Source organism: Dermacentor albipictus, chromosome 1 (assembly GCF_038994185.2).
Source record: "Dermacentor albipictus isolate Rhodes 1998 colony chromosome 1, USDA_Dalb.pri_finalv2, whole genome shotgun sequence".
NCBI classification, from domain to species: Eukaryota; Metazoa; Arthropoda; class Arachnida; order Ixodida; family Ixodidae; genus Dermacentor; species Dermacentor albipictus.
In genome coordinates, this window is record NC_091821.1 from 232,031,731 (window position 1) to 232,043,177 (window position 11,447).

Below are 11,447 nucleotides of genomic sequence, written 5' to 3' on the forward strand. Positions count from 1 at the left end.
TGATGCCCAGCGTCTCGAGAATGTGTCGTCCGGTTCTGCTTTTTGACAAACGCTCGTACTGCGCGATGTTGTGCGCTTCTATTATCTCGTCTAGGGTATTGTGTAAACCCAGTTCGAGAAATTTATCCGTGCTGGTATTGATCGGCAATCCTATGGCACGTTTGTACGCCTTGCGGATGAGGCGGTCTAGTTTAGTTCGTTCGGCCACCTGCCACTTGAGGTAGGAGGCGACGTACTTTATGTGACTGGTTACGAACGCTTGTACCAGGCGGATCGTATTGCTTTCTTTCATTCCGCTATGTCTGTTCGTGATGCGTATCAGTAACCGGATCGTTTCATTGACCGCACGCTCTAGTCTGCGTACGGTTTCGCCGTTGTGGCCGTTGGCCGACAGGTGCAAGCCCAGTACCCTAATTTTGTGAACATGCGGGATGATGGTGCCGTCAGATGTGACTACTCTAATTTCTCTGTCGGCGTGCTCGGCTGCGGAATCGGAGCTCCTGGGTTTGCGACCCCTGCGCGTGGGTCTGTAAAGCAGGAGCTCCGATTTGGCCGCGGAGCATTCGAGGCCCGTGTCACGTAGATACTCCTGCACCGCGTCGACGGCCGCCTGTAAGGTTTGCTCTACGTGGCCGTCATTTCCCTCAGCAACCCAGAGCGTAATGTCATCGGCGTACAAGCTGTGGTGGAGGCCTTCTATCTCTGCCAGTTTCTGGGGTAATCCGAGAAGCACGACGTTAAAGAGCATGGGCGAGATGACAGAGCCCTGCGGTGTGCCCGTGCAACCTATGTCTATGTCTTGCGATTCCAGTCCGCCGATCACTATGCGGGCATGGCGACCCGTAAGGAAGTCCCGTACGTAGTCGTACGTTCTCTCGCCCAGTCCCAATGCTCGTATGCTTTCAAGTATCGCAGCGTGTTTTACGTTGTCGAACGCCTTTTTGAGGTCAAGACCGAGTATTGCTTTTGTGGATCGCGTGGGATTGTCTACGATGTGGTGTTTGAGTTGAATCATGACGTCCTGCGTAGAAAGGCCACGACGGAACCCCAGCATCGTGTGCGGCAGCATGTCTCGGTCCTCGAGGTAGTTGGTAAGGCGAGTGAGAACCGCGTGTTCCATGACCTTGCCGACGCAGGACGTCAGGGATATTGGTCGAAGACTGTCGATTTGTACCCGTTTGCCCGGTTTGGGGATCATAATTATGCGCGCCGTTTTCCACGAGCTCGGTATCGCGCCGGCATTCCAGCACACGTTAATGTAATCCGTCAGCCGTTCTATCGACTCGTCGTCCAAGTTGCGGAGCGTTTTATTGGTTACGCCGTCCGGGCCCGACGCCGATTTTCTGTTGAGCTTGTGCAGTACCGCCCTCACCTCTGCTACGCTAAAGTCTTTATCTAGCTGCACGTTACTCTTCCCCGCGTACGCCGGATGCGAGACGGGGCTAGTTGCCTTGACGTAACGGGTTCGCACGGCTTCTAGAAAGTCCGCGGACGTGCCTTCGTAGTCGTGTACTAGCTTGTTAATCTTATGAGCGTGCGCTGATTTGGTCTCCTCAGGATCCAAGAGGTGCCGGAGGAGGTGCCATGTCTTGGCCATTCCTAGCTGATTTTCCATACCGTTGCACGTCTCCTCCCATTGCGTTTTGCATACCTGCAATGCGTGGACTTCTATGTCTCTGTTTAGCCGTGCTATGCGTCTGCGTAGCGTTCGATTGTGTCTTTGACGCTTCCACCTGTCCTGTAAGCTGCGCTTGGCTTCCCACATGTGTAGGAGTTTACTATCTATCACCTCTAGGTGTGCTTCCTGCGGTACTTCCCGCGTTGCCGCTTCGACATCCCTCCTGAGCGTCGCGGTCCAGCTCTCGATGTCGTCGATAGCATCGCTGCCGCGATTATGCTCCTTCCGGGCTTTGCGAAACGCGTCCCATTCTACCAGCCGATAGTGGTTGCCCTTGGTGCCGTCCCGATGACCGTGGTGATGGTAGTGCGGTCCCACATCGACCTGGATCTCGATCACCGAATGATCGCTACCCAAGTCCTCCTGGGTGTTATGCCACCGCGCACCAGCGACGTTCTTCGTAAACGTAAGGTCGGGCGAAGTGTCCGCACATACGCTGTTGCCCTTGCGTGTGGGCGCGGAAGGGTCCGTAACGAGCTCCAGCCCCTCATTCTGCGCGTCTTCCCACAGGCGCTTACCCTTCGGCGTTTCGTACTTGTACCCCCTCGCCGCGTGAGGCGCGTTGAAATCACCCGCGATGATTAAGGGCCTGTCGCCGGCTGCCTCGCTCGCCTTTCGCAGTAACGTGCTAAAGCGGTGTTTGCCTTTTGGTCTACTGTACACGTTCAATACAAACAGACCGCGCCCTTTCGTCGGAATAAGCTCAATCAACACGTGCGGTATTCTAACGTTCTTGAGTTCGCGTTGCGCCACGGTGAGGTTGCGTCTCACTAGCGTTGCAGCGGCCGGCGGTGCTCCCGCGGTCACGGCCTCATCGATCGCTTTGTAACCGGCCAGCTTGACCGCGTCATTGGTTTCTTGTAATAGGATTACGTCAGGCCGTTCCCGGTTGCGTAGGAATTGTTGAAGATGCCCCCGTTTCCTCCTGTACCCCCTGCAGTTCCACTGCCAGATTGTGAACGTGTTCTGTGTGTTACGCGGTCGTGGGCGTTGTGTTTGTGTGGTGTGTTGAGCCATCGTGACTGTCCGCATTATTATTTGCCGTCCGGCTGATCCTGCACCTCTTCGTCTGGTATCGGCCTAAGGTACGGTTTCCCAGTCGTCCGTACCGGGCGACCCGCTGCGCCCGGGAGCCGCATTTCAATATTGTCTATGCGCGATTGGAGCGTCGCAACCATTTGAGTGAGTTGTGCTATTGCACTGCTCAGCTGTTCGGTTTGCGCGGTTTGCTGAGCGATTGCGCGGTTCAGTTGCGTTGTTTGATGCGCTTGTTGCGTCATCATCGCGTCTACTTTGTCTTCGAGTCTGTCGACTCGCTCGCGGAGTTTCTGCTCGCGCGTTTGCAATGTGGTCTCGGTCTGTTGCGGGTCTAGCGCCTTGCGTTTAGTAGGAGCGGGTTGTGCGTCCTGCGCCTCCATGACTTCCTCCGCGCTCTCGACCGTTCGAGCAGCTGCGTCTGCGGCGACTGGTTTGGTCAGAGGAGGAGGAGAGGGGGTTGCTGGGGCTCCTTTTAACGTGGTAATTTCGTTCTTTAGCCTAGCATTTTCCTGCTGTAGTGTTTTGATGACGGATTCTAACTGATCCAGTCGCTTCTGTAACACGCTTTCTGTTCCGTAGTTGCTACTCTGAGCGCTACTGCTGCTTCTAGTTGCTCCGGGGTTTCTATTAATGGCAGTCTCGGTTCGCGATAGCGGCGCACGAGGTGCGCCTCCGGAGGCGACCGCCGCCCAGCTCACCTGTGGGGGGTTGGATCCTCGTCCATCTTCCGCTGCAGCTGCATGGCTGGCACGGGCCGTCGACCTGCTGCGAGGCCTCACCGAGCGGGGGCGGGAGCTGGTGCGAGAGCGGGCTCGAGAACGAGTGCGGGAGCGAGTGCGGCTACGTGCACGGCTCTCCCTCGAGGCCGAGCGGCTGTCGGCGCTAGCTCGTCTCTGTGTGGGGCGTTGTCGGTAGCTCTCCTCTCTGCAGTCGTAGGTGCTGCTGCTGGCGTAAGCGGCCTCAGCCTCCTCGCGCATTCTGCGTTCCCATTGTCGTCGCTTGACTAGGTACGGCGTCTTGTACCTGGCTTTGCACTTGCGGTCCCCGGTAAGGTGACCCTTCCCACACAGTTGGCACACCGGCTCGCACCGATGGTCGTCGGGTGGGTTGCTGCATCCGCACCCGCGGCACTTTTTGTCGTTCGGGTTGGGGCACACGTCGGTCCTGTGTCCCAGACGACCGCACTCGTAGCACATGTCGATTTGTTTCTTGTAGAGAGAGCACCTCATCAACATCCCGCCGTAGTTCACGTAACGGGGCACGTAGTAGCCGTCAAAGAGGATGACCACGTTGCTCGTGTTCCCCATGCGCTTGGCATGCAAGACGTTAGGGTTTCGCTGGTTCACGAGACTTCTCACGACGTCCGCCGGCTTTTCGTCTAGCGATATGCCCCTGATAACACCTTTGGATGTGTTCTCCGGAGCCGCTCTGTAGGCGCTTGCTTCGAACTCGCGGTCGCCAATGCGCAGCTTGCAAATGCTGCCGTATCGTCTAGCGCGATCTTCTGACGGAGTGCTCACCACTATCACGTTTTGGCGCTCATTGAGACAAACGCTGTCCTCCTCAGCTGCCTCGCGTCCCACGCCTGCTGCGTTGCGTATGCAGCAATGGACGCGGTCCTTCTGGTACTTCGACACGTTGATGCCGTCCCGGGGCCGCACGATGATCTTGTAGTCGTCCGTGGGTAGGTTGGGCATTCGGCTCGCCATGGTGATCTTCCGCACGTAGTGCGTCGCTTGCTTTATAGACGCCGCTTTCTTGGAAGACGCTGTCGCGGCTTGCTGGTGCGTCGCAGGGTCGGCGTCTCCCGCCGCCTTCTTGGTGTTACGCTTGATCTCGCACCATCCCTGCTGTTCTCCGAGCTCCGTCGGCGATATTTCCTCCCTGTCGACTTGCACGAATATTTTAAAAAGAGGTTTTCTTACTGCGGATACCTTAGACGGCGGTTCGTGGGAACCCAGCCATCGCTTAGCACCTCATGTTTTTGTTTCTCGTCCCGCCGAAATAGCTCAGTTGGGAGAGCGTTAGACTGAAGATCTAAAGGTCCCTGGTTCGATCCCGGGTTTCGGCATATTGATAGTGCGTTTTTTTTAGCTGTTGTGCATAACAATACAAATGGTAATTCAGACAGCATTGTGAGCTTTTCTGTTAGTTCCGCGATGCTCCACTGTCTAACAATAATAGAAGCGTGCGTAGCCTTCTGCAAATGGCGGAGCGAATATTTTAAAAAGAAGTTTCCTTACTGCGGATACCTTAGACGGCGGTTCGTGGGAACCCAGCCATCGCTTAGCACCTCATGTTTTTGTTTCTCGTCCCGCCGAAATAGCTCAGTTGGGAGAGCGTTAGACTGAAGATCTAAAGGTTTTTTTTATTTATTTATTACCGGTTTTTCGCAGAACGTGCAGTTTCCATATATTACAGTATCACGATTGCAATACAAAAAAAATGGCTGTGGCTTAGGTAAGGTTAAGCCCAGGATGCGAAGCATACTAGCCTTTATTTTAGTTGTTGAACCACTGTTTAGCCTGGTGAACTGCTGTTGCTTGGCTATATTTGGTTCGGCTAGACGAAGAAACAACTCATGCATTACTGCTTCGCCTTCAAGAGTGGAACGCGACAGCGTTCCTGTCGACCCGCCAAGGGGTGTAAGACAGTGGGCTACAGGGCAGCGACTACGCGCCCCGCATTGGACGCGGTGAACGTCGAGCAAAGCAGCGTTCGGCGCGGCAACGAAATGTGCGCCTGAGCAAGAGACGCACGCCTTAGAAACAGCTCGTTTCTAAGGCAACACCGCATTCACTAGAGGCGCTTTTGTACCGCTTTGAAGCATCGTACTCGTGGCTCAGGATTCCACTTCCGGCCACCGAGCGTGACGGACGTGCGCATCATGTGCTCCAACGGAACGGTATCAGCGGCCCAGCTTGGCCGTGGAAACAGGTTTGCTGGCTCGAGTGACCAGGATTATGAAGTTATTTTGCCGCGGCTACCAACAGGTCGAATTGTTGCAAATACGCTGTTTTTGCACGCCGACGTCAGAGCAAGGCCCTACAAGGTCGAGGATTTTCGCGACGCACTGGTTCGCTTGGCACTGCTCCCCGAGGTTGTCGCCTTGGGGGCGTACCAGATGAATCACATCTGGGCTATCACGTTCAAGAGTGTTGACGGAATGAAGAAGCTTCTTTCAGTCCGTGAAGTGACTGTTAAAGAACGACGGTGCATTGTCATTGATCCCGACGACCAGGACGTGAGGATGAAGATCCACTGGATTTTGTACAACGTGCAAGACGAAGATGTGCGAACAGCCTTTGCACCTTACGGAACGGTGACGGAAGTCGCCAAGGAACGCTGGCGCGTTCAGGGAGTCATGGACAAAGGTTCGTCAACGCGTTGTGTGTCTTTGAAGATGAAGCCTGGAGTCACAATTGATGACCTGCCTCACCAGCTACGCATTGCTGGAGAGCAGGCCCTCGTTGTGGTTCCTGGAAGAGCCCCGCTTTGCCTAAGGTGCCATACTTCAGGACACGTCCGACGGGAATGCAAAGTTCCCCGTTGCAGTCAGTGCCGTCGCTTCGGGCATGACCAATCGCAGTGCGTCAAAACGTACGCAAATGTCACAGGACACATGAGAGGAGAAGACGACTCCGAACTTCTCATGGATGCGGACGAATCCGAGGAGGCAGCGAGAACAGCAGAAAAGAATACGCCGCAGGCAGCGCCTAACGCCGTCAAGGGGGGCGTGGCAGTGACACAGACTGAAGACCAGACCACTGCGTCGAAGCAGGCTGTTGTAGCCCCGAAGATTGACGCAGCGGAGCGAAGCACAAGTACTGCTACGGAAGCAGTACATGGAAAACCTCAAGAGGAGGGAGAAGGCATGGACGTCGTCCAAACAAGCACGAGTAGTGCTCCAGCAAAGAGGACACACGACAAGGCCTGTGTCGAAGAGGTTCAGCATCCTTCTGCGAGTGTCGACGAACCACCCCCCAAATCGGGAGGGCAGCGCCGGCCGACGTTTCGCCCGAAGCCCAACATCCCGCCGGACAAAAAGCCGGCGAAGACTACACCGACGTAGCAACCTTGGCTCCCTTCTGGCTTGACAAGGAACGAGAGGCGACCCACAACGGGACTACGGCGGCCAGCGCGCTGAGGCTGCGCCAGCCTGCTGCAGAACGCGAGCACGCCTCTTGGGTGGGCTCGAGAACTCTTGTGAAGGGAAAATTGCTGAGCTTCACTTCTCGGTGTATTAAGGCTGAAGGTGAGCACGAAGCCGTTCGGCCTATTTAATTTATCGCGCAAATGGCAGGCAGAACAGAAGCAGCACTTAAATTTGCCACCTTTAATGTAAGGGGACTGGCAGCGAGGCGGCGTCAGTATCAATTAAGCCGCCTCCTGCTTGAGAACGATGTGGACGTAGTGGCAGTGCAAGAGACCAAGGTGGAAAGTGAAGCTCAGACGAACCGCATGGTTGAGCCTTTTAGAAGCCGTTACAATGTATGCGTCAGTCATTCTGTTGGTAAGTCAGGAGGGTGTGCCATTTTAATTCGAAATTCTTTAGGTGTTATTGAAGAATCTGTTACAGTTTTCAACACCGGCCGTTTTGTGATGTGTGATTTTTCGTATCTTGATTTACAGTGGCGCGTAATGTGTGTGTATGCCCCAAATAAGGAAAATGAGCGCAAAGCTTTCTTCGAAATGGTTCAGCCCTATCTGAAGTCTCTTAGATACATTATTCTGATGGGTGACTTCAACTGCGTATGCATGCCCGAAGACAGAGTTACTAACGCGACCATTCGAAACCAGAGCTCTTTACTTTTGAACGCAATTGTCCTGGAGCACAATTTAGAAGACGTCGGTAGTGCTCTGTCAGAAGGTGCCCGTCTGCAGTTCACACATTTCCAACAAGGAAGTCATGCAAGACTTGACAGGGTTCATGCGTCTGCTGGCCTGGTCCCAATGTGCAGTGACTACTTGATTAAAAACGTTGCGTTCAGCGATCATTGCATGGTAATGGTTACAATAGGAACGAAGACCAAAAGGTCGAAGTTCAACTGGGAACTATGGAAATTTAATATAAGGCTTCTTGAGGATGAACGTTTTGTGTTTAAAGTAAAAGAAAAAATAGACTGTTTGCAAACGGGTGATCAGAGGGACGTTATTGGGAAATGGGAACATTTTAAAGAAGAAATAAAAATGATCGCTATAGAAAGAGCGAGTGCGCTGCGTCAAAGCAACAAGGCAGACGAAAAAGAAATAAAAGAGACAAAAAATAAGTTAGAACTGATGGATAAAGAGAAATATAAAGGAGCGGTCATACGCGCACGTGCAGAACGGTTGTGGTTTGGCGAGACGCCGACAAAGCGGTCCCTGTGCGACGAAAAACGATATGCAGTAAAGAACGATATAAAAGCGATAGAGTACAAGGGCGAAATGGCTCGTGACTCTAATACTATTCAACGTGCGTTTGTTGATTATTACGAAGGACTACTGGGTCACGAGTCACGTGTAGAAGGCCTCGCGGCGGAGTTCTTGGCACTGATGCCTATCTTAGAGGATGAAGTCAAGCTGGGGCTCGAGGCATCGATTAGTGCAGCGGAAGTAGAGCGCGCAATCGACGAGTTAAGCTCCGGAAAATCACCTGGTCCCGACGGGCTGGGCGCAGCTTTTTACAAAGCGTTTAAGTCTGACATGGCGCATATTCTACACAGCGTAATTCAAGAAACATACGAAAAGCAGATGATGCCTCCGTCCTTCCGAAGAAGTCACATCGTCCTAGTACCGAAGAGTGAAGACCCGGTTAAGAGATTGTCAGTCAAAGGGTATCGGCCCATAAGTCTCACGAATGTGGACTATAAAATATTCATGAAGGTTCTGGGCAGAAGGTTGCAGAATGTCATAAAAGCTATTGTAGGCCAGCACCAAACGTGCGGGATTAAAGGACGTACGATAACGACAAATATTCACGTAGCACGGAGCATATTAGAATGCTGCGATGCTTTTGATAAACGTGTAGCCATGTTGCAACTGGACATGGAAAAGGCCTTTGACCGCGTCAACCACCATGTTCTGTTTTGTATCCTCGAACACGTGAATGTCGGCAGAGTGCTCTTGGAAGGTGTCAAAATGGCATATGCTGGTTGTACGGCAAACCTTATTGTTAATAAGCAGCTGAGTGAAAGTATCACAGTTCGTTCTTCCGTGAGGCAAGGGTGCCCATTGTCTCCGTTGTTGTTTGCACTGTATCTCGAACCTTTTTGCCTGAAAATTATATCAAACGAAAAAGTGCGTGGCTTCACGATGTTGTCCACTGAAGTTAAAGTACTTGCGTATGCGGATGATATCGCCATATTTTGCGAAGATAGGGAAAGTCTAACTGAAGTGGTGAAGGACGCGGCTAGGTTTTGCAAAGCCTCCGGAAGTGTGATAAACTGGGAAAAGTGTTTTGGTTTCTGGCACGGAAAATGGGATTATGCGCCTGAAATGTTTGAGAGCGTTCAGTGGGCAACGTCACCTGTCAAATACTTGGGAGTGCCACTAGACCAATATCAAGAACCTGCAAAATATTGGGAAGCGGAAAATGAGCGCACACGCGAATGTACGCACAAATGGGGTGGCCGCGATCTTTCAATTTTCGCTCGGGCCACAGTATGTAACCTCTTTTTGGTGGCCAAGGTATGGTATGTGCTGCAGGCACTGTGTATGTCACGGACCAGCGTCCAGAGATTGCACCGGGCTTTCGCAGTGTTCATTGGGGGGTCGAGTTGGGAGCGGACAAGTCGCACAAATCTATTTTTGTCCGTTGGAAAGGGTGGCCTAGGTTTGGCTCATTTGTTTCTTAGGCAACTTGTGTCAAGATTTATGTTCCTCCGAGACCAAAAAGATGCTTTCCTGCGTACGGTAATGCAAATTTGCTTGAAAGAGGCACTGCCTGAATATGTTGTATCATCCAGCCCTGTGAAACATGTACGGGTGCGGGGCTTTCTTTGGGAGGTTGTGCGCGCTTTTCAGTGTTTGAAAGTTCGCTTTTCTGCACAGTATCTTGCTGATGTTAGAAGGAAACAACTTTATAAAGACCTCATTGATACTATGGTGCCTATACCTTTGTACCGTTCCATATACTGTGTTGGCTCTGAAGGGAATGTACTTAAGAGAGTGAAAAAGATGTTGGTGCGGCCCTCAATGAAATCATTCTTCTTTCAGCTGCACACTGGCACACTGCCCGTGAAACCATGGCTACAAGAGAAAGGAATATTTGTCCCATGGTCCACAAATTGTCTAATCTGTAGAAAACCGGAGACTATAGATCACATGTTCCTTCACTGCACAGACGCTGTATTTCACTGGGACGTCTTGCAGCGAACTTTAAAAAAGCAGCTTCCAATATCACCTTACGGCATAAGATTTCTATCGGTAGATAGCGGTGACGAAGTGCCGTGGGACATGTTTATGCTTATCAGCTTACACAGTATATGGAAAAATCGAATGGCGTTTAGGCATGCAGATGAAATTATTCTCCCTGTACGAGAGTATTTCATTGAAAATGTGTCTTATGTAAGAGATGTGTTTAAGGCTCAAAAAGAACAGCCGGAATGGCTCCCATTAATGGATGACCTCGCCAAACTGAAACGCTTTTAATCCTTCGGTGTGAGCTGGCCAGTGCACCGCTCGCATCTTTTACTTGTAAAGCGATATTAGTGTTTTGTATGTCTTTCGTTGTCATGTACCAAGAAGGTAATAAAGAAAAAAAATACTCGTGGCTCAGTGGTAGCGTCTCCGTCCCACACTCCGGAGACCCTGGTTCGATTCCCACCCAGCCCGTCTTGCAAGAGTTGAGCCAAAGCCACTTCTCCTCTGTCGTGACGTCACGGTGTCACGTGGTTTCATGGCGACACCGCCGCGCCTGAGGAGCTGGGTTGAGCTCTCGTAATATGCTTCGCATAAAAAAAAGGAAGAAAAGAGGCACACCGTACAACAAAGCCGTCTGTCCCAATTGGACAGGCGTTGTCAACTTAAAATTCCTTCATGGCTGTCAGAGGTTCTAGCCTCCACAGCCATTCCGGAACACATTGTTGCATTTCCTGTATTTCTATAAATCGCGACATACATTCTCTGAAATAAACCCGAGCGGGCCTAGCATCAGGATCGCAATAGTACCCTGCCATACGAGCTCGCCATATACAGTGGAGAGCGTTCAACATAATAAAATCATATGGAACCCCGTCATCATCCTTAATTGACAGATACCTTATCCCTTGGGGGTCCACCGGTAACTCTTTTTTCAGGGTTCGCTTTATGACGTCCCAGAAAAAAAAGCCCTCCCAACATTCCAAGAAAACGTGATCAATGGTTTCCTGCTTTTTACAGATCAAGCAATGCGTTCCCCATGGTACGGTACAACCTCGCTCTTCCATGAAAGTCTTCACGGAGAGCGTTCCGGTGTGAAGCTTAAAAAAAAAAAAGCTTTTTACCCCTGGTGGCACCTCCATGCGTTTTACCCGTTTAAGTACATCAAGTCCTGGCCCTCCACTGTAAATGGCTCTGTATAACGGCACTGGAAAAACAATGTCACACACATCTTTATACATACTTTTCCTTTTCACTTCGCAAAGGTAATCCATTGAAAATCTAACAGAAAGAAATCTTACGCTGTCGACCACTTCCTTAATGTAGCCACGAAGTGATCCGGTAACGCTTGCCGTACTAACAACATGCGCCGGCAAAGCGCCGCTCAACC

The 11,447-nt window shown here is 51.7% G+C and overlaps 1 protein-coding gene and 1 non-coding gene across 2 annotated transcripts; both read left to right on the top strand.

The window, feature by feature from the left end:
• The first annotated feature begins 4,714 nt into the window (after positions 1-4,714).
• Positions 4,715-4,787, top strand: TRNAF-GAA (transfer RNA phenylalanine (anticodon GAA)). The gene has a single exon. It is a non-coding gene; the product is annotated as a tRNA-Phe (tRNA).
• Positions 4,788-5,585: 798 nt separating this feature from the next.
• LOC135897272 (uncharacterized) lies at positions 5,586-10,423 on the top strand. Its single transcript, XM_065425869.2, has one exon. It carries the CDS (start codon positions 5,604-5,606, stop codon positions 6,786-6,788), a length of 1,185 nt encoding a protein of 394 aa, XP_065281941.1. The 5' UTR covers positions 5,586-5,603; the 3' UTR covers positions 6,789-10,423.
• The last annotated feature ends 1,024 nt before the right edge of the window (positions 10,424-11,447 follow it).